At 56.4% G+C, this 24,126-nt stretch overlaps 3 protein-coding genes across 3 annotated transcripts; all 3 read left to right on the top strand.

Moving 5' to 3' along the window:
- Positions 1-2,290: 2,290 nt before the first annotated feature.
- BESB_061960 (uncharacterized protein) lies at positions 2,291-7,786 on the top strand (the record flags this gene model as incomplete). The annotated part of the gene is made up of 7 exons (XM_029364610.1): positions 2,291-2,557; positions 2,917-3,147; positions 3,395-4,789; positions 5,130-5,294; positions 5,800-5,875; positions 6,387-7,246; positions 7,661-7,786. The coding sequence occupies 7 exons, from the start codon at positions 2,291-2,293 to the stop codon at positions 7,784-7,786; spliced, it is 3,120 nt and encodes a 1,039-aa protein (XP_029219318.1).
- A 3,167-nt stretch (positions 7,787-10,953) lies between these two features.
- Positions 10,954-18,197, top strand: BESB_061950 (uncharacterized protein; the record flags this gene model as incomplete). The annotated part of the gene is made up of 6 exons (XM_029364609.1): positions 10,954-14,612; positions 14,974-15,060; positions 15,575-16,470; positions 16,894-17,031; positions 17,333-17,568; positions 18,087-18,197. The coding sequence occupies 6 exons, from the start codon at positions 10,954-10,956 to the stop codon at positions 18,195-18,197; spliced, it is 5,127 nt and encodes a 1,708-aa protein (XP_029219317.1).
- A 1,802-nt stretch (positions 18,198-19,999) lies between these two features.
- Positions 20,000-22,845, top strand: BESB_061940 (uncharacterized protein; the record flags this gene model as incomplete). The annotated part of the gene is made up of 6 exons (XM_029364608.1): positions 20,000-20,161; positions 20,386-20,653; positions 21,077-21,360; positions 21,608-21,753; positions 21,909-22,252; positions 22,526-22,845. The coding sequence occupies 6 exons, from the start codon at positions 20,000-20,002 to the stop codon at positions 22,843-22,845; spliced, it is 1,524 nt and encodes a 507-aa protein (XP_029219316.1).
- Positions 22,846-24,126: the final 1,281 nt, after the last annotated feature.

Here is a 24,126-nt window from a genome sequence, read left to right as displayed (position 1 = left end):
CGCGACGGCGCTGGGACTCACAGTTGTACTTCCTGTGGCATGTCGAAGAGGGCGTTTCGTGCATGGCTAGCTCTCTAAGCAAGGACGGTTTATGTCGTAAGTTCTTGGTTGCCCCGGCGTGCTAGGGGGGGCTCCGTCTTCATCATCTCCGACCGGCGAACTAGCTGCTGGGGGGGCCTTGAAGCTTCCGCTGATAGCTATCGGAGGTCTCCAGACGCTCAAACTCAGCGTGGCAGCGCCTAGGCTCTCGAGTGCTTTTCTAGTATTCGCTATCCTTGATCCCCGGACGGATCTCTTCCCCCGAATCGTTTCTGGATTTTGCTGAAATAGTGACGATATGCACCACCACCGTAGAGTACACAGGACGCGCACAGAAAAAACATCGTCAATGCAGGATTTATGCGAGAACTCAGGTCATAAGCGGTGCATCTGTCGTTGAAGTTTCTCCAGCTGTTGAAGGTATCGAGACCAACAGAATGATATGCATATTTGCAAGGAAGTCCGTTGTAAAGTGCTCTTCGCTCGTCAAATACAGCTAACGTCGTGTCATATGTGGTCAGAAAAGACCGTGACATGGTGCACCCGACCAATGATCTTGCTCACTGTCTAACAATATCATTGGTTCAGCCACGTTGCTCAGAGTTTCCCAGCGTTTGTATGTTCTTGAGATAATGGCATGACCCTTGTTGCCGAACCGAAGGCGATATCTTCTGTTCGGCTGCACGTCTAACTCAACACGTGGAAATAAAAGCAAAACCACCATAAAGGCCTGCTGGAGTCTCCTGTTGCTCCATCGCCTGTTAAGCTCCAATAATCCTCCATGCATCTAGACGTCCCTGCATATGAATACGTTTATTTGTGTATTCACGTAATAATATATATATACATGCATTTCGCGAGGAAGGAATGATTAGCGAGAGACCGGTTGCCGTAATCTCCGGGATACAACGATTCAATTCGCTTGTTTACTCTGCTGCATGCTCGCATCTAAAATCCACGAAATTCCCTTTTTTCCCCGGTTCCCTGACACAAGGGAAGGGTACACGCAAGTCCCAAGTTGTCTGTGGAAGTGTTCTGCCGCTGCTAAGGCAGCTTCGGACTAACAGAGTTCTGCGCAGTTTCCAGAGAGTGGAGTTTTTGTTTCGTCTGTTTAGAGGCGGCGGCAGGCCACGTAATGCCGCGTTAGCTCTATCGCAAACCTGCGGACCCAGAAGTTCTGAGGTATTGAATGAATTTCTATTTCCTTCGCTCGTCCGTGCAACTATCATCTCTTGCCTTGAAAAGGAGAAGGAAGAGTTGAGAGCAAGTTTTTCGCAAGAATTTGTGATGTTCGCGCTTGCAAGTGGTAAACCTAGTGTACCTCAATATGCCCTGTATTTCAAATTCCTGTTCCAGTCAAATGCCCTCTTGCTAGGGCTCTTCACACCGGTTGCTTAAGTTTCACGGTACAGCAGGTTGAGCTGTTGTGAGTCTGCCGCCTGCCTGTTAGTTATCCCCGAGTCCCATTTCAGAGTTTTCTTTCTAGACGGCGTTAGTGTGGGCAAGCTCCCAAGCAAATTGAGGAGTCTGGCCAGCGTGCAAAACCAGAAAGGAGGTGTCTGTTCTCTTAACAGCACGCGCCTCTCATGTGCCTCTCACGTTCTTTAACTTTCTCTTAAAATCCCTGCTTCCAACTTTTTGTCAAGTTTGTCGTCGCTCCTCTCCAGCCATTCGTCACCCGGAGAACAGGGCGTGAGAACCTGGGTTGTCAGCGGATGCGGATCCGTGTGTGGTGTATGTGCTTTCACCAGTGTACAAGCACGTCACATTTGTCTGTTTTCGGTTTGAGCGGGCAGCACGTGCTCCCTATTGCCTCAGGCAGTACGGTTAACTTGAGTGCGTGTGCTGTTACATGCACATCTCACGCCACGAAAGCGGCTTCACAACGTCTGAAGACGCGTGAAGTCCTCGCTTTCCCCCGATCTCGGCAGCGCCTGCTCCCACATGAGTTCTTGTATGTGCACGTATCTATGAGGTTAATATAACAATATATATATATATATATATATATTTATATGTTGTATGTTAAGTCGTGGAGACATGCGTGCGCGCGAAGCCGACGTGTGTGTTTTCAGTGGGGGGCACGCACGGCTTGAGCTGCTGCCGGTTTGAAAGGACTGTGAGCAGATGCGATTCCACATGCGCCGTGATGGAGATTTTGAACTTTGGGCGTTCTCCAGTAGTGGATAGAAAGCGACGGCATGGCGCGACGTCTTTCTCAGTGAGGGGCTGGACATGCGGAGACACAACAATGGGTGTTGCCCGGAAACATACGAACCCTGCAGTCAAGCGGACGCCGCAGGAAGACCGAAGGTTACAGGGAAACAGATTTCTCAAGGCGAAGAGTCGGGTCGCTCGGTCGTTGCCTCTGCTGGTTTTTGCTCTCGTGCTTGTCTTTCCTTTTGGCGTCAACGGGAAAGAGAAAAAACACGAAGAGACTGACGTCGAGTTTGATGTCGCCGCGCCTCAGCTCTCGCTGCCGTCATGCCCAGATGGATTCGCCTTCGACCGAGAGACGGTCAGTCTCAACCGGCGGTATCGGACACTCGTGCGCATTTATGTACACATACCGGTCTCCGCGTGTGCGGGCATGCGTGTTGAACCGTTCCTTCTAAACACGTGCTTGCATTCTCACGCATGCGTGGACTCGCCCGTAGCCAGACGTGTCGAGTTGAGTTTCAGCGCCTACAGAGAGTCGTGGATTCGTATTTGCCGGCATGCTTGAGTACGCACGACACTACTTCCCGGCAGAGGGCCTCTCAAGGGAGGCGCCTGTGTGGCAGGGGAAGCGGAGCTTCCTAGCCATCCTTCTCGTTTCAGTCTGGACTCGTGGTTTCCCAATGACAACGTGGTGTTTACCCTCTCGCCCTGTTGCAGTTCAGATGCGTTCAAGTCGTCTCCCATCGGCCTCTGAAGAAATGCGTCGTCGGAGTCCTCAACGAAGACAAGTGCCTCCACTTCGTCCATCCGCTCTCCAAGACCTGTCCCCCGGGCTACCACGAGAAGTTCGTCGGCGACAGCACTCCGAAGTGCGCCAAAGTTAACTACGCACAAAAGCTTCTTGGGTGTCATCCGCAAGAAGACATGATAGACGGCCTCTGCATCCGCGTAAGGCTCCGCGCTGCTAGAAACTAAAAATCGAGAGCAGAGTCAACCGAACGATTCTCCTGCGCACAGGCAGGGACGGCCAGGCACCCGCCCCCGTCTTCACGGTATCGCTGGCGACTTTTTCCCCTATACATACACATGCATGAAACGACAAATATACGCACATGGGTACTCCCCCACTTTCGTTTCATATGCGACAGGGGTTGGCTCCTTTCCGCAGTGTTGGCTATGCGTTTGCGTCTCTCAGCGAACCTACAAGGAGATCGGTTACGTCTGCAGAAAGGGGCACTTGGACCCTGAAAACCGATGCGTTCTCAAGCAGCTCCTCCCTCCGGTGCTCACGTGCCCTGAAGACTACAAGGTCCTCGACGGCGCGTGTGTGCTGTATAAGGCGATTTCTTGCGCAGGCGAGGGCGTGAAGGTGGAACCCGCCGCTGTGGCGTCGTCGCGCGAGGAGATTCTTGGGCACCTTCCCTCCGGTTCGCCTCACCCGCTCGCGCAGGCCTCTCTGCCTTCTCAACCCGGGTCGCCGCCCTCGCGAGCAGCGGACAGCGCACACGCGCTCAGTGTCGAAGAGGCTGCGAGCGTCTCCCCCCACAGGCAAGCGGGACGCCGTGGGCGTCTCGTTTCTATCGAAACTAGTGCAGAGAGAGACGGGCGCGCAGCCCACTCGCCCGGCGGCGCGACCTCACTTGCGCCGAGCTCCCTCAGCCTCCACCGCGAGGGAGTTCCAGCTGGCCGTCCTATGGCAGGCAGCTTCACGGGCCCCCCATCCGTGCCGTATGGCTCTCACTTCGAGGAGGCGAGCCACGAGGCGATCGCGCATGTGCATTCCGCAGACCTGCGCGGTTGGCGCGCGACGGAGGCGCCGGCGCGTGAGTTTCTTCCCGGAGACTTTGCACCGCACGAAGGCGACCACGAGCTGTACGACGCACACTCTGACGCACAGCCGGCGGCCCTGCCCCCCTTTCACGCCACGGCCAGTCTTTCCTTCTCCCTTGAGGGCGGGTCGGCGTCCGCCAGCCCCTCCTTCGGCAGCGACCTCCCTGTCTGGCCGTCGCCGCGCGCGGCGGACGGGCTAGGGTTCAGCAGCGACAGCCCTGCGGGTTTGTCAGTCTTGACGCTGTTGAGGGACGGGAGTGTGGAGGAGAGTCTCGTCCCTCTTGTGTCTCTGCATGACTCTACTTCCGAGGCGCTGCTCTTACCGGACGCGCCTTACCTCGTTCAGGAGCGAGCTCCGGCGGCCGGCGCCGAGAAATTGGACTCTCGGGAGTCCTCTCTTTGGCTCGCGCCTTCGCAGTCCACGGCGGCGTCGCCGCATGCTTTTCTCGCGCGGCCGTCAGCTGTGCGGAGGGCGGAAGCGGCGCCAAGCCGCGAGGACGACCAGAGAGGAGTGCTGGTTCAAGAGAAAAGCGGCGTGTCTCTGCGTGAGCGAACGAGGCCGGCGGACGCCACGCGACAGAGCTCCAGTGGAGCCACGGCGGCGCCGACACGCAGAGAAGAGACTTCGAGAACACGCCAGGGGCGGGAGAGCAAGTCGCTGCTGGAAATCTTAAAAAAGACAACGGAAAGCGGCTTGCCCAGGCGCCTCTTGGGCGGGCCTTTGCATACGCCGTCCACTCTGGACGACCACTGCTTCGAGGTAGGAGACTTTATGAATAACTGAGCGTTCGCTTTCGGATTTGAAGTGGCGACTGAAAGAAAACCGAAGGCGGAGCGCTCACGCGCGTCTTCGTATGCAGACGCACCAGCGCCACTCATCAACCCGCGAGAGACATATCCGCATATATACATATATATACATATACATGTATACTTGTATATGCTTTTATATATTTCAATGCTTGGTGTGTGTCATATGGGCATGTGTTCGCGCCTGTCCTTTAGCCCCTGGCGCCCCTCGGTTTTTCCCGTGGTGCGCCGATCCGCGGTGGGGCCGTATTTTGTATTGTCCTTTCGCCCTCTTTTCTGGCTCGTTTTAGATCACTCGCGTAGACGCAAGCCGGAAGTGCCCGTATGATTTCACTCTGGAGATCTACAAAGACGACACGATGAATTCGCCGGTCCTGGTGTGCCTGGGGTCGCGGATTTTGCCTTCGGAGGCCGTATGCGCCGGCAGGATTGTGGGATCGAGGTGTCTCGTCGAGGTAAGCAAACCCTTTTTTCGAACGGAGAGAGAGGAAGAAAGAGGCGATTCATACGCTGCAAGGCAGAGCCACTTCGGCTAGTGCCTTCAGATTTGGTTATTGAAGTCACTCCGAGGCACACCACAGAGCCAGAAACCCTGGTTGGGTTTGGGGTCCTCTGCATTGCACGCCTCTCGTTCGACACTCCGCTTTGACGCTAGAAGAACGGCAGAGGCAGTCGGGTATCCCACAGGACTGATGCCCGGAAAGTCCTCTCCACCTGATCCAAGTTATCTTGTGCTTTTGATGACCATCATTTGAGTGCATTCAAGGCCTGGATAGACTCAAGAGGGATCAGTACATTATCGGGGAACGCTGCCTCCGTGCGCCATCAACAACTGCTTGGTGCAGCGTCAACTCCACCTAGAAATAAGCACAATTCAACATGTACTCTGCGTGCGGAAAACCCCGCTAACATGTTTTCGACCCTCGACGACGCGTTCGGAGTCTCTCTTTTCCTTTGCAGACGCGAACGCACGCAAAGTGGTTTTGTCCCCTGGACGTCCACACCGAGGAACCGCCGAAGGCGAAGAAACCGAAACGTAAGGGTCGCAACTCTCCCGCTGCGTCCCTTTCCCTGTCTCAGAGATCGCTGCAAGGCTGCCATACCTCTGTGCGCCTCTTTTGTCTTTGGCATCTACGTCTACATATATATATATATATATATATGCATATATATTTTTTTTTATTTGTAGGGACGGATGAGAGGAGAGCCCGTGATACATGTTCGGAAACACTTCACCCTCCAGTAGAGCAGCTGCTCCCTGTGTGAACCTGCACTGATGAATCGAGATGGTATCTCTCTGCATTCTGCGAAGCTCTGTTAGTGGCGCGTGCGACAGCCTCTCCCTGGCTCTGACTGACTGGTGCTGCACGTACACGAATATATAGGGGGTGTCCATGCCGCAGGACTCATCTTCAGTTTTTTAGGATCTAAAATGTTGTTGTTTATTCGGTTTGATGTATACAGCACTGGCGCGATTTTCTCGCCATTTAGAGGCATCTAGAGCGTCTGTGTCAGCTCTCTGTTTTGTGCTCCGCGTGATTTTCCAGCGCTCCCTCCTCCATCCCCGCCAGCGCCTGAGGATTCGAAGAAAGCGCCGGCAAGTCACACGGGCAAACGGCCGGAGAGAATGGAGGCGAAGGAAGTTCCAGGCAAAGATAAATCAGACAAGGAGGAAGCTTCCGTGCCCTCTTCAGAGAAAAAGCGGGGCTCATCGCCGACTTTTGCGGAGGTGAAGACCACAGACAAATCGCCGAAAACCGCCGGAACCGCGACAACGAACAAGGAGAGAGCGGAAACGCCGAATTTGGAGGAGAGGGAGCGCGAGCAGACCGAGGGCGACCCGAAGGGCCGCCATTTGGCATCTACAGAAAGGCCGAGCCAGAATGGAGGAGGGGAAACGGGTACAGGAGAAGGGAGGGCTGCACAGAAAGATAGTCAGCGGGGCGCGAGTCACGAGGAAGGAGACGGCGGCGAAGACGACGACGAGGCGTCGCGCCGCCAGGTGGAGCAGACGTCTTTGTCGTCCTCTCTTCGGCAGCTTGGTCGCTTGCCGTTCGCTCTGCTTCTCATGGAGATTAACGAGCGGCGGAGAACGTCGGACCCGAAACAGCGGATGAAGGAGGAAGTCGAGCAAATGAAGCAAGCGAGGCACGCTGGCGCGGCAGTGGTGCGTCCTTCGCCCCCGCCCAGCCTCCCGCCGGGCATGCTTCCGTTTCTGGGAGAGAATGAAAAAAAGACGAAAGACTTAAAGACCAAAAAGCTCACCGACACCGTGGAAGCTCCGCCAACCGGTCTCTGCTACAGAGAACAAATCGTGGATCAGATTGTCGTCTGCCCAAACGGATACAACGTCACGCCCGCACAAGTCTGCGCAGCAGTCAGTGCCCCGGTGCTCACTTGCCACGCGGTAAGCCAAAAGAAAAGGTCATCTTTCAGACTCGAGAGAAAAGGGGAGACAGAGAGGAAAAGGGGGCCTTTACAATGCTTCCATTGTGTTTGCACATCTGATTCCTCCCGGGCTCACACAGGCATCAAAGGGGGACGCCTGGCTTCCTAGTACCGGTGGTGACTGTTTAATCCGAACTCCCGGTGGGTGAGGCCAACTCGAGAAACCGTAGGTATATATATATATATATATGAAATATTGCATGCATGGGCTAATCGGTGTTTCCGTGCGAGGAGCGACGGAGAAAAAAGGGCCGTGGCCGCGGAGATACCTGCCTGAACCTCTTTAGGGGTTGCTTGCTTGTCTGCCACGATGGCGAACGGAGACGGTCGCCCGATGAACGCGCCTGATTGAGCGCATCCCCTTTTTTCGCAGGGTTTCAAGTACCTTCCGGAAGGTCTATGCGTGCAATATGTGTATTCTGAGCTAGTCGACATCCTAGGACTTCATGAGCCCAATGAGACGAAGCCAAAAATCCTCAATAAGCTGAAGAAAAGTTGAGATGCGCATGGGAGCCACGTGACTCGGCGAAAAGCTTGGTTTCTGCAATGAAAGGGCAAGGCTGCCTCTCTGTAGAGTCGAAAACCAGGCGACGCCCCTCTCAGTGTTTCTAAGTTGATACGTGCCTGTGGATTTATGTGTAGTGGCACGTAGGGGTGGCGCATGTGGTGCCTCCTCATACGTATGCACGAGCGTCTGTCCTTTGTCAGCCAGGCTTCGCTCGCTTCTCTAAGTGAGGTAGTCTGCCCCCCCCTTCCCCCATCTCCTCCTCGTCGTGCCAGTTGCGGACTCTGCACGTATCCTCGCCTGTTGTCGTGCTTTGCCTCTTAGCAATGGTCCCTTGGCACTGCAGTGTAATCGCCTGCAGCCACACACTCGTTTGAACCCTTGCACGTTAGCAGCCGCCTCAGTGCCCTCTAACGAGGGTGTCTGCCGGCAACGCCGTCTCCCGCGGCAGTCTGATAAGCGGAAGACCAGCAAGAATAGTGCTGCTACAGCGAGCTGCCTTCGTACATCAACGCATAGGCTTCCTGCCTTCTTCAGGAATTGTATCGACCGAAGAAAGCCGCCAGAGGACTCTCAGCACGCGCTGTCGTGCCTGCTCCCTCCGCTCTCTTTTCCGCGTCCTGCGCCGAGAAACACCTGGGTGCTGCAGCCACCCTGACACTCTATCCCTGACTTCGCGCGGCTGCCCAGAAAGGGACGACACTGAACCCGCTGCGCTGTTTCTCTGGAATAGCGAAAAGATATTACTAAATCTTCAGCGAGTCCAGCAAGTGTTTTGACTAGCGTGATCGACTTCCCTTCCCATTGTGGTGACTCCCCCAGTGAACAGTAGTCCATGTAGACTATATTTGTATGTTATTCGCCTTCCGTCCTCATATGCATCTGCTGACGATCGAAGCGCACTTGGAATCGTCCCGGAGTCGTCAGCACGCAAGGCATGGATAGCCTGGGCCTGTCCTACGTACCGAATAGAAGAAAGAAGGGCGTCTAATGTGGCTTCGGCACTCATCCGGTCGACGCGATGCTTGGCAGCAAGCTACAATCAGCGGTTGCTCAAGCGATAGAGCCTCATACCAGCAGCAGCCGCACAGTGCCTACAGTACTGGCACTCACGTAAGGCTACCCAACGGGAAGATTTTCTCTCGGCGGCAACACGGCCATGAAAGTGGAAAATATGTCTGCTGCCTCATTTTTGAAGACGCAGTGCGGGTCGCGACGCTGCGATTCTCATATAGTCAACAGAAAGATACGGGCACCTTGGTTTGTCAATTTCCGCGCATTCCGTACGCAGCACCTTGTACACTCAACCCATCCGGTGTTTCTGTCCCTCTCCAAGTAAGTGAATCTTGCACCGCAGACAACGCAACCAACGCGGAAGCGTCTCCGAAAGAGTGTCTGCCTGCTTCTTTTCGACTCAGTCAGCCACGTTATGCTGTCTCTGCCACATGGTTTTCAGAAAAAAGCAAATGAGTCATAAGAAGACTCATTTGCTCCCTTGCAACACATAGAGGCCCCTCGTTGTCTTGTGACGTAGGTTAGGACACGCGAACCGCACGCGCGCGGCTTGACGGGTCTCTTTTCAGTGGAAACCACGGGGAACAGCAAAGGAATTACGGTCAAGAGCCGGTGAAGGGCCGAGAAAAAGCCGGAAAGACGCGCAACACGGGGTAAAGGGAATAGAGGGGCGTGGGCGGCAGTATCCGCCGAAGCATGTGCAAGTGTCGCAGAGCAAAGTTCGTTGCGCATTTGAGACCGGGCGTCGAGCGATCGCGTTGCCGCATAGCTTGCTCAAGGTCTGCTGTGCGTTTTCTCATGTCGCTTTCGAATCGGACATGAGAATACCGTGCGAGGCCTATTTTGCCCATATTTTTCCTTCACAGGCGCAAAAAACCGGCGACTTCGTTATCCATCGACTCCCTTGTTCGTATATATATTTCCGCACCCAGCTGTCTTCAAATGCGAGTGTCGACTTCGACGCGCGCCCTTCCGGATTTGTATCCATTTTGTCGTGTGTTCCTGTGCTCATGCGCCGAATTTTTCGCGGGCACTTTGGCATTTGTTTCCTCTGGTTTTCGGTCTCCAATCGCTTGTTAAGACCTCTGAGAAACTCGAGTTTCGTGCCGTTGCAGCGCCGCGCCGCCATGCCGGAGTGGACGGGGTGAATCGATGCTCGAGAGCGGACGACTTTTGCGTTGAGTCTCAGGCACCTGCGCGTTTTCGTCGTTTCCACCGAATGAAGAAGCTAGTTCCAAGGGAGGTTTGATTTGCCATTTTCTACGTAACTGCTGTCGATCCGGGCGTCGGATGCCGAGCTCCATTTCTTCCCTACGCCGCCACAGGCCTCGTCCATGATTGAGCCAGTCTCTTGCTAGGCTCTCTTTTCTCTCGGGAAGAGGGCGTTCCTAAGCTCTCAGGTCAGCACTCCAGATTCGGTTGGCTGTTTATCCAGGGTGATTCTCTCTCTTTTTTTTCGCCAAGTCGTCACCCTCAGGCGTCTTGGCTCGACGCGGTGAAGTCTGCTTCGGAGATCTTGTCCTCGTTTTTAGCGGCGCGAGCTTGCCTCGGTCTGCGCGGGCGCAACCGTCCCCGCCGTTCCCCCCAGCCCACAGGCCCGCCGCGGCCTTGGAGGTTTGCGTGGCCTCAGCTATTTAATGCAGTTGGAGAGGCGTTCAGGCTGTCGCCCTCTCCTCTCAAGGCGTTCGACGCAGCGCCACCCACAGAGTGCCTTCAAGGCTGCTGTCCGACTCGTCTCCCGCACCGAGGATGGCCTGACTGCTCACATCTATACAGGCGCGAGTCAAGTAGCTCATGCAGCACAGTGTGGTGGCACACACGTGACGGAAACGTGCATGCAGCAAGAGCGCGTAACGTTTCAGGAATGGAGCGGGAAACTCTGGACCCGTGACGCGTCGTGCACTTCGTTAATTCGACTTTGTCCATTCTCATGTGGAGAGACTCAGTTTGTTGTGTTCCTATTTTTTTCTCTGTGAAGGTCTATGGCGCGTCGCCTCGTGCTGGCCCCCTGCGTCCACTTCCTTCTCTCCGCACCCTACACCTGAGGGATCTGCGTAGATCCTGTTAGAGGACGCGGACAATGCTTACGAACGAGTGACACGTCTTCAGATCTCGAGCATTACAGTTAAGGAAGCTGACCGCGTATCATGTCTGAGTCTCCTGTGGCCAGGAGAAATCATCGTGCAACTCTGGTGTGCCAAGCTGCTCACTCCAACTCGGAGCCTCAATGTCTTTCGCACGACTCGCTGGACGTCCACTCTCCGCCTGAATCTGTCTACTGTTCGAAGAACTGCGACGCGTTTTCTAGGTCCTCTCTGTCTGTGGAGGCCTCTAACTATAACGGATCAGGTTCTCCTGGTGTCTGTTCCTTGTCTCCGAGCCTGGATCAGTCTGCTCTTGAATCCTCAACTTCGTCGCCTCTCGATTTGAGGTCGTCCGACTCTGGGAAGCAGCCGTTCTCGCCTCCGCGCAGCCCCTCGCTGCGTCAGCGAACCTCGGGGCTCGTCTCGCCGCGTTTCATCGGGAGCCACGAGGACGGCTGCCGTGCCTCTCGCGTCTCTGCGTCGGTGCGGTCGACAGTGTCCTCAGAGGGCCCTGCTCGCCCGGGGCTGGAGTCGTCCTCGCGGAGGGCGAGCCATTCACATCCCACGTATTCTTTCGACGCTTACCCGCCAGAGGTCTTCTCGCGCTGGAAAGGGAGAGACCGCACAGGAGCATCCTGTGGACTGGCGCCTGCTGCGAAGAGCCGCGGCAGGTCGCCCGCCCCCTCAGGTCTGTCTCCCACGTCAATTCTCCGCTGCGGTCCGGCAAGTCACGCAGAGCTCTCCCCGTCTCCGGAGCCTCGCCTGCAGTCTTCCGGTTCGCCTACGGCGCTCCCGTCTCCGCTGTCGCAACCCAAGTCCTACGCGGAAGAGGGGAGTGTCGCGCGACAGACTCAGCCTAGCTATCTGGCAACGCCCGAAGAGCTCGGCCGGCGTTCTGCGCCTCGTCTTGTACTCGCCTCCTTTCCTGCTATCCCGCCAAGCGCCAGTCGTCCTCCCCTACAGCCCACCGAGAGAGCGAGCGAGCCGCAGCCTGTGGATGAACCGCGGGCGCTCATCGAGTACAGCACTCGGGGCCTGAGTAGCATAGTGGTTACCGATATCGGCGGCAGCCAGCTTCGTGTGTCGCCGTATTCGGAGACGCTGCCTCGCAGTGCTCACCCGCTAGTCCTTCCAGCCCCCCCAAGAGGGGCCTCGTCCGTGGCAGCCTGTTCGGGCGGGAGCCCAGAGAAAACAGGCTCAGGCACTCGAGCACACAGGGACTCGCTGCATTCAGACGGCGGAGCGGATCTGGCGGCTGGTGCGGGCGTCGCATTACCCCGCGGATGTCCCGAAGAAAGAATCGCTTCCGAATCCGAGCTTCAGTCTCATTCGCGCGCTTACAGCGGAAAACACGTGCCTCTAGCTGCCGTCCCCTTCTGTGGTGCCGCTGGAGTTCTCAGCGGGCTGCGTCAAGGAGACAGAATCCGTGCGGCGGACTCGAGCGTGCGCTGTTTCCAGCAGACTCTTCGTTCCGCTTCTGCGTCTGCCCGCCAAGCTGACCCTGCCGCGGCCTCACGATCCAAGCAGACGCCGAGGGCCGACAAGGAGCGCCTCGCCCTGATTCCTGCGCACAGGCAGCCTCGTGGGCTGTCCGACGTCCCTATCGGGCGCCGCGACAGCATGGCCTCAGCTCGAGGCGGAGTCGCACCGCCCACCTGCGCAGGCTCGCGATCGCTGCGGCATGATGCGGCAGTGCTTCGTCAGGAGGGAATCCGACTCAGTCAGCGAGACCCCACTGTGTTGAGGAGTGCTGGGGCGGGACGAGTTGGTGCGGCACAGACAGCGCAGAGAGGTACCTCGAAATGTCGACGCCCTTTCGATTCTGGCTCACTAGGTTATACGATGCAGGGGGGCGGCGAGGAGCGACAGAGGGGTCGAGGCTTTCTCCCCTTTTCCACAACGTCTGGCTACTCGGGGACGCCCTTCGGAGCCCACGGGGGGCAAGTGAACAGTGGCCTCCCCAGGGGTTTCGCAGGGTCGGCCTCACGCGTTAAGTTGCCGAAGTGGATGCACGATTACGGCGTCGCGGATCCCTCCCTTCAAACCAATCGCCACAGCTGGCAAGACACCAGCAACTCTTTGCGAGACACGAGCTCGTATAATTCGCACGACGCCCTCCTCCCGCAGGCGCGCCCCACGCCTGACTTGGCGCTTCCGTACAGAGAGGGACCTTTTGTGTGCGGAGCGCGAGCTGGCGGGAGCGACGACCAGGGCGGCGCTGCTGTGTGCGTTGCAGATCCCTCGTGTTTCGCGCCGCAACTCGCCGATGCCTATCCGAGCAGCCTCAGGGGCGTCTCACGAGGCAGCGCTGTTGCGCCTGGCTCCTACCCGTCTCCCCAGTCCTGTGGCTTCGCGTGCGGCAACCCTTCTGCTGTCGGCTTTCCGGTTGCTCACTTCATCTGCAGCAATTGTGGTGCCTCTGCGGTGCCTCCGCACTGCCCCGTCTGTGGGGCCTTCATCATTCAGGTCGACGGGGCGCTTCCCCCGCCGAGCACGGCGCATCTGGTGAATGACGCGTCTCTCCGAGGCTCTGGGTCCCAGCCAAGTCTGCGCGACAGCGCCAGGCCTCGCCGAGGCGACGTCGAGGACGAGCCTCAGGGTCGCCCCTACGCGCCCTACGACCTTTCCCCGCCGCGATGCCGAGGCGCCCCAGTGCCGCGCCGTCCTCATAAACTCGGAGAAGACGCGCAGGAGCGCCCGCGCGGCCTTTCAAGCGCAGTCCTGCGGGCCTCCGTCACTGCCACCACACACACCGGGGCAGACGAGCCCTTGAAGGGGGAGAAGAGCAGCCCGCCGGCTAAACAACAGTCCACGTCTTCTTCGACTTCTCGTCTGCTGTCGACCAAAAACCTCGCAGCTCAGGTGTGGGGCTCGCCCCGGGTCTGTGCTCTCCTCTGCTCGTTCCTCCGTCTCCCTCAACTCCTTGTCATTCGGCGCTGCAACAAGAATCTCCTTGTGGCTGCGCAGTTCGAAATGCGGTATGTCCTCTACGCGACGTTACAGCACCGGCTTCGCGAAGAGGAGCGAACTGAGAGGCCGATCAGAAGTCCGCGGCCAAAGAGCTGTGAGCCCTCGAGTCCCTGCGAGCGAGAGGGGGAGCGTGGAAGAGGCTTGACGCCAGGCGGGCCTCTCGTTCGTCAGAAGCGCAACCAGTCTCTGCCCGCCTGTCCCTTCAACGCGGAGACTCTCACACGGCTCCTGCAGCTGTCAGAGACGGAGCTGAACGCGCTGAAGAGCGGAAAACTACCAGAGCGGCGAGCCGCAGACGCCAACACGCCAAGAAAGGAGGAGCTTCGAGCTCGGGCTCGTCGTTTCCTGAGCGACCGAGATGAGTGGCTTGAAGCACACCGGAAGCGTAAACCCGCGAAGAGTCTCCCACAACTGTCAGACAGCGACAAGGCGCCTCTCGAGCGAGGTCTGGATGAAGAGATCCAGCTGCGTCGAGAGATACAGCTCCAGCACGAGGAAGAACTGCGTCGGCGGGAGCAAAAACTCCAACAGCAGGAACGCGAGCTCCTTCAGAAGGAACAGGCTCTCTGGCTACAGGAAAACCAGCAGCGCCTTCAGCAGCAAGCGGTTCGTGGGATACCGCCGCGTTTTTCTAGGGAGCAGGCTGCTGGCTTCGTGGGCGCATGGCCTTACGAAAGTGTCCCTCCGCTGTGTGGCGCTGGTCCGCACAGCAATTACTTTGAAGAAGAAAGCGACCAGAATGCCGCACCAGTGTAAGAAACCTTTCGCGATGGGGGGGCGTCCCTGAACATGGGATTTGGGGCCTACTTTTCGCAGTCTTGCAGAGCAGGCAACGCCACTCGTGCTGCCAAAAGGTCTGAGCAGATGGCATCTACGGACTGCGAGGAGGGCGCTGTAGAACCTTTCGAGATATTTTCAGGTATGGGGTCTAGGGCGTGAAACAAAGTGCAAATACGCATGTCATCCATAGTGCACTAGCAAGGTATTTGATCAGTCTATGCCGTGCCGCCGCAAAGCCGAAGTTGTGTATCTACGGAGATGGCTGGTCGGCGATCTGTTTCCTGCATCAGTATAGACGTGTGCTGTTTCTCGCGCTGGACTCTGTGGCGCCAGGATCGACTACGAGGCCGAGCCGCCAACATTTCGCCGACTGCGCCACGCCTTCCTCAAGCTCTGGAACTACAACGATGCTCAGTTCAAGTGAGTCTTTCACAGTCCGGTTCCTCCATGCTGGATCGTAGTTGCGTGCCTACCTTCATACGAGAGTCTGCGCCTAGCCTGCCCACGCCCCCCCCCCCCCCCCCCCGCGCCCCTCTCCGCCCTAGTCACAAGGGGGCGCTCACAGGCCGAGAGCGCCTGGATGCACTGCCACGGGAACTTGTGTCCCCTAAAAAACGGTGTGGGGGTCGAAGACCCTCGACAAACACCGGGATGAGGCGGCAAGTAACCCATCGGCTTCGACATGTGTGACCGCTACATGCTTCTCCGCATACGCTTTTCAGTGCGAGTGCACGCAAAATCAAGTGGCCCGCGCGAATAAATTAATGCAGTTGTGGACGACAGGCAGTGCCGCTGCGTCCGCTGAAGTGACAGCGACGGAAGGAAGCCTTTGCCAGATTGCTACATCACGCGGTCGTCTTTCAGGAGCGCGTCTCCTCGACTTTGTCTTGTCCTGACTCTCTTCTGGTGTGCATGGCGTTGCTGCTGTTCACAGGGCTGCTCTTTACCGGCACGCCTTCTCCTCCTTCCCAGCGTACAGCTACGACACCGCGGCCATTCTGTGTCGCTGTGTCTACCAGCTGTGCGCGGACGCGACGTCCTCGTTGCCTCTCAACTCGATTCTCCTTCTCCTCACGGACCGTCAGTCGTACCTCTGGCGTCGCATGGCGCGCCTGTCCGGCTACCTGCTCAGCTCGTTTGTCGTAGAAGGCTCGCGGCGGGAGTTTGTCTCGGGCGCTTCCCCAGCGATTCAGCGCGTGACGCCTATATTCCTGGGAAGCGACGGCTTCGGGGACTCGCCCGTGCGCACAGCCGACCCGGGATTGCATGTGAGAAGCAGGGGTGGATATGGCTCTGCTGGACGCCCTGCAGCGAGTTCGAGTGCGAACGACGCTCTTGAAGAAGCGACTTCGCCGTGCACGTTGGCGCGGGGCGTTCGAGGGGCAGTTCTTGAGTCGATGGAGCTGAAACTGGCGAAACTCTCTCCAGAGTTCATCGACGAATTCGTGCTCTACGGGCGCCAGCAGGTGCTCTTCACACAGCTGCAGGCTACGGAGGGAGGCGCCGACCGAGCGCTACTCGCCACGACGTTTCGGCGGTTTCGCAAACAAGCTGAAGACCGCTACGTGCTGATGGACCTCTACGAATGGCTTGCTGCGGCGTTGACATTCGCACAAAAATGCATGAAAGTGAAGCAGATGGCAACGCGACAGGCCTCGCCCGCTCGGGGCCGCCCCAGACGCACAGCCGCCGGCGGGCTGGCCTATGAGAGCGCCGGCGGCACCAGAGAGCGATTTACGACTCCCGACGAGGGCGCGGGGTCGCGATGGCGATCCGGAGATCCACGGGGGCGGGAAACGCCTGGAGCCACGGGGGCCACGCTACGAGGAAGTGAGTCCCCAACATGAGATAGGCATCTAGGGTGCTTTTCACGTAGGGCTGGTCGTCTGTAGGGAGCCTCCATCTCGAGGCGACCAGATCTTCACGCATGGGGGAGTAGGTCGTGGGGCGAGGCCAGCGTTTGTTAACGATGTTGAGCATCAGGGAAGTTGCAGCAGAGACGGACATATCGCTAGGCGTGCATTTCCCCATGTGTTTTCGCGCTCCCCTTCGAACCCGGACCGCTTATGGCTCAAACGTGCGCTTGTTGATATGGCATGAAGCCGACGTCTGTCTCGAGCCTCTGCAGCGCGAAATGTACGGGGACTTGGCGGACCGGTGTCTGAGCGCAGACCCGGAGTTTGCGTACTGTTTAGCGCAGGCGGTCTCAGAGTGACCTATTCAGCGCCTCGAGCTCTGTCTCTTATTCTGTAGGAAGTGTCTCGCGGGCTCCCGCAGCTGCCGGTCGAAGCTTCGGCTCCGACAAAAGAGACTCTTCTCAGGTGGTCCACGGCTACTGCGTTCGCAGCAGGGAGCAAGAAGACGCCGCCACCAGGAGGAAGAGGACACCCGGTAAGCAGAGGGGCCATGAGGCGTGAAGATTCGGTTCTAGAACGCGAGGTCTCGAACCAGGTGCTGTACTGTTCTGCGTCTGTCTGCCACCGCGCGTGTCTGGCATAGGGGAGACGTTCGCAGCCATCATCTGCCCACTGACAGCAATCCCTGAGGAGCCGCCGTTGCGCAAGGTGAACCGCCTCATCGTGTCTGTGGCTGTATCTTGTAAAGTAGTATAGAGTTATTTTCTTGTGCTGAGGCGCTGGCGAGTGACTGTTGGGTGTCGCCTCCTGCTGTGTCTACCAATGCGTGACTGTAGGCAGAGGCACGGAGGCTGCGACGCGATCCCGCTCAATCCTACGCGGAACGGGGACGGCAGAGTGTCAACGGGCCATGCTGGGGCGCGTACCTTTCGCCTCGCCGGCGCAGGGAAGGTCTGTAACCTTTCGCGGGCGAACTGAAGCCCGCCCGGCGTCTGGGCCCCGGATGAGGAGCGGCGGAGTCTCCAGAGAGCGGCTGGTGCCGGCGACCGCAAACTGTCTGACGGCTAAAGAGGTGAGAGAACGATGTCTCGCACGAGTGTAGCGCACACCTGACTTGTTGCAGAAATTGCTTGGAAGTGGTCCGAAATCTTTGTGGGGGGAAACATCGATAGTCGGAGCTCTCTCTATGTAGCGTGGCGCTTCATTTTTAGAAACCGATGATAACAGGGGACTGGAGGCACGTGGTATGACAAACTCCAAGCTGCGTCGAAAGTGAATCGGGTGCCTGCATATTCGGTTGGCTCTGTGCTTGCCCCTTTGTTTTCTTCGCCCAAACTCCACATCCGTGCGGGGGTTCCGGCCCTCCCGAGGCTCGTGCACGAGGCGGAGAAGATGAGTGATAGCGGCTACACGGGGGTGGCGGAGGTGTCTCATTGACGGTCAACTTCTACTAACTGAGGCTGCCTGAAAACGACAAACATAGACTCAGCAGAATATATTTGCACTGCCACGTGAGCATTTCCAGTTGCCTGGACTCGCAGACGCCGGCGCATGTGTGCTCATGTCGTCGGTCGAGTGTGCTCTGTACAGGCCGCGACCCTGTGCAAGCTTCTGCAGAGCCAGGGGGAAATTCTTGACGAAGTCAAACAGATTCTGAAGCACATGGCTGCGCCGGGATCTAAGGCAGCTCGCGGGCCGTAGCGCTCTGCCTCGCCTGAATGCATGGAGGTGAACGCGGAGCTGTGTACTCTCAGTCCACTGCAGGCCAACGAGAGAGTGCATCGTGAAAACGAGATGACCCACGAAAAATAAGCAACACAAAGAGGAAATTTCAAGATGCGTTTTCGCGGTAGCAGCAGGATGATCAAGTAGCCGTTTTCCTCATATATGTGTTTCATACAGCAGGTACATAGCCGGTGTACAATGTATGGGAAGGATTCGTTTGTACTAAAGAACCGCAAGCGGCTCCCGCCTCTGACCGGTTTCGTTCTTGCGGATTCCTGCATCTCAGTCAGCCGGAACGGAGGGGCGGGGGTGGAAGGCAGGATGGCAGGCTTTTTCTGACCACCTAATGGAGGATATTCTGTTGTAAGTCCCCGTAGATGACTGGTAATATGAAGCTCACAAAGGAGCGTGGCGTCGGTAGGGCACGCGCGAGCCCTGCATGTCTAAAAGTATACACCCGCCCTGTTCGTTCTCAGGCCGCACAGGCATTGTGTGGAGGCTTTTTCTTTTAAAAGCATTCAATTTTTTCAATTGTGTGGAACAGTCCCTTTTCAACGTCGTGCAAACGCACTGATGGCTGCTGGATAACGATGTGTACCGACGTTCCCGTGAAGGGGAGCGGAGCCGTCACTCACGTATGAACGGCTCGCCTCCCGTTGTCAGGGAAGCTGAATTCCGAGGGAATCAACACTTTACGCGCTCGTGCAAAGAAGCTGCACTGAACAAGCACGACACACTTCGTCACAGCTTCTTTGAGCACCAAGTACACACACAAGTAGACATGCGTCACGTACGCACAGGGCAAAGTGCTGTTCACTGCTCTACGCATGAAGAACAGGAGAGGAGAGCTTCCAACAGAATACGCAACGGCTGCAGTTGGAGCTTACCCTTTGCATTCTGTGTGTCTGTAATGTATTGAGAAATCGCCGTAACGTACCTGTTTCGCCGCATGTGACTTGGGGAACTCAGCCGGTGACTTCACCGGCGCGGGGCGTTCGGCTCACACCACATCTCCACGTAGAAGCTGAGAGTCCTACTCATTTTTCCTGTCTTGCACGAAGCCTGACGAGTCAGTCTTTGAAGCTACAGTTTGAGGAACTGGCTGAGGAAGGAGACGGCAATAAGAGCAAGTCAAAGGCTGTACCATCACAGTCCGCTTACGAGCATCAACTAGCCACGGGTCGGAATCAAGGCTCAGTTCTGAGGCATGTACGAGTCGCACGGTGCTAGCAATGGGTAATATAAAGTTCACGCGTGCCTGCACTAAAATGCTGCTCGGCCCGTTAGCCAGTTTCCTCTTCTACCAGATGACGAGGGCGTGGAAATCGTTATGGCTACGTCATCATCCTGTCAGCGAGGATAACGCCCAAGTCGAGTGTGCACGGGCGTGCAGACGATGGCGGCGGGTTCGAGGGTTTTCGGAGGAGTCTAGATCTCCCCACATATAGTTTTTCTCGTTAAAAGTCGTAGTCGGAGCGCCTGTCATTGTTTATTAGTGAAATCCCGTTCCTCCGAGGTCAGGTTTGCAGGACACTTTCCCGCTGTATTGCTGTTCTCACAACCTGCAGCTGGCTCTGAACTCCTCGTTACGTGGAGCATGAGCCCATTGAGTTCACCAGTTCAGGTTGCCACGCAGAAGTTCACTACGCGTTTTGACGCTTTTCTCCCGTCAGGTGTACGCGTAATTTGGTGACGCCATCTGAGGGTCTCACCTTACACGCTTCAAACAGCGTTACCCATTTGTCCAGTGAGTGATGCGCAACCCCGACTACGCCAAAATGTGTATCAGACCAAACCGAGCATCGGGTTTGGTCGCCATAGCCGTCCTCTCTTTAATGAGGGGCGTGGCGGCACAAATAATGATTGTAGAACCTGCTGGTGCTGTTCGGAAAAACAATGCAACAATGATCGAAGGTTCAACAGCCTCATTTGGAGCTCCAGTAAGTGTGCGTTCCTTCCGTCTGAATGCTGCTACCATTTGAAACAGAGCAGTCTTCGGGCCCTCGCACCTTCCCACCAATCTCATACAGGACGTGAAGGCACGATTTGTTTTGTTCGCGACCAAGAGGCGGCTCCTCGTCCATAGCGCGGATCCATCACTCCACAATACTAGTCATGGACTTCCCACCTGTTCATATTCTGCCTCCTCTACTTCCTTGCGCAGTTCTACGGGGAACGCGTCGAAGGAGAGTTGCTGTTTTTCGATACCACCGGATGCCACGACGACCAGTACGAACTACCTAGCGAGGCTGTGAACGTGACAGATGCGAGGCCTGCGTCGCCTATCATCGTCATGGTTCGACGCGGCGGGTGTAACTTTGTTAACAAGGTCAAAGTTGCTCAGAGGAAAGGTGCTAAAGCTGTGATTGTGGCAGACACGAAGGGCTCGCTATCTTCCAAGAAAGACGTGAAGAAGGTCATTGTCTCGGACGGTAAGAACACAGAGTAATCTTCACGCGGGTTCAGGATGGCGGCATCCCCACGTTAAACGCTGCCTCAAACCACGATTTGATGCGAGAAAGGACTCGAGAAACTTCATGCGCCATTCTCGGAAAGAGGGATTATACACCAAGAGCAAACGTGCGGTAACTCTAGGAGACGCAAACGGGGCTGGCATTCACATCGCGTCAAGCCTCCTTCGGACGCCGGATTCTTTGGCGTCGCGCAGCGCGTGTGAATCACTTGAGAAGCGCGGACATGTTCAAAGAAGTCAGCAGGTCCTCCCTTGCATGAGTCGCGGGTTCTTAACCATGGCTCTGCTACCCCTAAATTCTTAAGGCTTCGCAAGACGGCAACTGCCTTCTCCGCTGGCAATATTAACGTTTGAGGCGTGTGCCCTGCGTATTTCCTCGCAGATGGCTGGGGAGAATCTGTGAAGATTCCGTCGCTTCTACTGAGCGAGGAAGACTCCAACTTCTTGATTTCTGCGGGAGATGGTCTTTTTGAAGATGATGTCACAGACGTGGCTCGACCAACCCGCGACGGTGGCAGAGGTCGGAAAACTGTCATCATCGAACTCGTGTGGTCGCTGCCGAAGGACCACGCAGTTCAAATTGACGTTTGGTCAACGCCCTCTAGTACCCAGTCGACCAAGTTTCTCAAGGAGTTTGCTCCGTACGCGCATGCGTTCAAGGACAAGGTATGTGTCGGTATTCCTCCAAGACGCACACCTGTGCATGGGCGTGGGGCTTCCACACCGACAGAACTGCACCTGTGTTCTCCGCAGAGCTTCTAGAGCGCGCTAGCGACTTCCTCTTTGGCGTTGTGCGTACCTCAGTTCTGTCGCATCTCACGCAAAACTCCGAGATATTCGTGTGCTGTCGCTCACGCCCGGACCGTCACTAACTTGCCCAAAATGTGCTGTTCTTTGAACCCCCGGTCTTCAGATCGACTTTCAGCCTCATTACTGGGTCATGTCGATGGCAAGGGATTTCCACGAAATGTGCACGGATGCAACTGCGGATTTCTGCGCATTCGACCCCGACTTTGGTGGCAAGACGACAGGGAAAATGGTTTTGCAGGAGTCAGTGAGGTGAGCGTCTTGGCGGGGAGGACGTATAGCACAGAAGCCTGAATGCGCCACGAACTGTGTATCGCGGCCTCTTCATACCGAAAAAGTTTTACGAGGTCGTAATGGTGGTCACTTATGTCGGTGTGTCCCTTTCGGTTTCCCGCGATTCACTCCAGACAATTGTGTCTCTGGGACACCACGAAGAAGCTGCATCCTGAGAACCCGCACAGCGGTTTCTACAGCGCTGAATGGTGGTCCTACATGGAAGCCGTCCCAGACCACTGCCCGCATGAGGATACGGATGACGAGCATCGGTTCGGCGAAGCATGCAGCTACAAGCTCATGGAGTCTCTAAACGTTAACACTCGGCAGGTGAAGAAGTGCTTCGACGAGAAGTTCAACACGATCCTCGCACATGAGCTTGTCAACCGCGCTTGGGCTCCCAATGCAATTATTATCAATAAGACACGATACAGTGGATCTCTCGACCCCGAGCTCGTCACACGCGCCATCTGCACGGGTAAGGTCCATGGAGCTGAGCCGGCTCCACCTCAGTTTGTTTTGCGATACGGTTGACCTGCCGCAGCATGTGGCATCTAGAATGAGTTGCCGGGAGACTGCTACCATTCCCCGGGCTCGGCTGCACGGGGGCTTGCAGTGTAGTAAGCGTAGATCCTGAAAGCGCATCTGTAGGCTACGGTAGTTCTGTATCACCACCTCGTATGTGAGCAGCCTATCGAAGTCCCTTCACCTGTTAAAGACGTTCTGTCTGGTCCGGCGCCCATGTTCTCAGCTTTTGCCACGACGCAGCCGGAGTGCGAAAACTTTCTGAAGAATGGTCAGCTGATAATGATGGAAGGGCAGGGTCTCACCGAGCGCCAGATCTTCCTCATCGCTGCAGGCGTAGTCCTGGTCTTCGGCACACTGTGTTTCTTCCTTGTCTGGTGCTTAATACTACCCTACGCGAAGCACCGATGGCGCGGAGCCTATGCGATGTTCGGAAGGGGAAGGACGGCAACAGACTCTTCGAACGCGCCACCTACAGCTGTCTACTTGTCTGAACAGACAGATTCTACCTCTTCGGATCGAGTACTTCCAATGCCTAAAGTCTGAACGAGAGCTCTGCGGCAAGGAAAGAGACTGGGGTGGTGTCCAAGTCGAGTATGCTTGATGCGTGACTTGCATCTTAATCTTGAGTTCGAGATTTGCACTGTGGGGTCTTTGTAGGATGTGTAAGGAGAGTACGGCGTCTCAGCCTTTCATTTCAAACAGACAACATCCTGTCCAGTCAAGATCGCAGTAGAAGAACCCAATGTGTATTAAGCCGTTCAGTGACCGAGTTCCGCTCTGAAGACGGTCCTACTACTCATCTGCGGCTGGAGCTTCAGCAAAAAGCTGATGAGACCACCGGGCGCCTGTTTAGATCTCCATAGCCCTCTCTTTCATCGAATAATAAAGCCAGCGCGTGAGGACTGTGTGCAGCACCCCGCACACAGGTTCTTCAGAGGGAGTCACCTCGGTGTAGCGTTTGCGAGACTCGTGGAAGTCTCTTCCACGTTCGCAGAAACAAGCTGGTTGCTTCATCCTTTCCGCTGCGTGAGATCTGTGCTTGTGAGAAGGAGCGCGAAATCTGCGCATTTCACTGAGTTGGAGACAGTAATCGATACAGGGAACTACTCCAGCACCCCAGTGTCTTGAGTCGCTGCTGGCAGGCCGGGACAGGAATGGTGAAGGTGCTGATCAAGATGTGTACGGCGAGGCCCAAAGTCCTTCTTAGACAGAGTTACAGTTGTGCGTTTGATTGCAGCTCTTCTTGAGAACTCATTTCTTGTTTGCGGGTGCGGGTACATCCTCCTCGCGCCGACTCCGCTTGCGCAGGAGAGGTGCTCTTGAGGCAGACGCTACCTGTGCGCGTGGAATGTTCAGGTGCGCTTGGCATTTTACTTCCTCTTGTCCGGGTCTTTCTCGCCCCGTGCCCATGCGAAACCGCCGACTCTACGTGTGTCGCAGACAAACGTGCACACGCTGCGAAGCAGTGGAGGCAAGCTTCGATTCCTCCTGGCTTTTTCCCCCTCCAGTCGCGTTTAAAGAAGCAAGAGATGCCATGGCCTTTCTTGTTTCAGCTGGGTTTATGGCACTAGAAAAAGTACGGCAGACAATGGACTCCCGTTCTTGGTTGTACGCTGTCGAGGCAACTGAATTCACATCGGGTGTTGCTGTGCCTTTCTCCAGCTCGTCTTTTTTTCGCGGATTCGCATGCCCCTTCCACTTGGTCATGTTCGATAAGACCGCCGGTCGCATCCATCTATCGTCTCTTGTGGATACAGAGAGAATTTCTTTCCCTTTTATGTATCTGTGAATTCCCGCTTTTCGCTTTTGGCAGCGAGCCATTCG

The sequence above is a fragment of the Besnoitia besnoiti genome, chromosome V (genome assembly GCF_002563875.1).
Source record: "Besnoitia besnoiti strain Bb-Ger1 chromosome V, whole genome shotgun sequence".
Taxonomy (NCBI): domain Eukaryota; phylum Apicomplexa; class Conoidasida; order Eucoccidiorida; family Sarcocystidae; genus Besnoitia; species Besnoitia besnoiti.
This window is presented reverse-complemented; position numbering and strand designations above follow the sequence as displayed.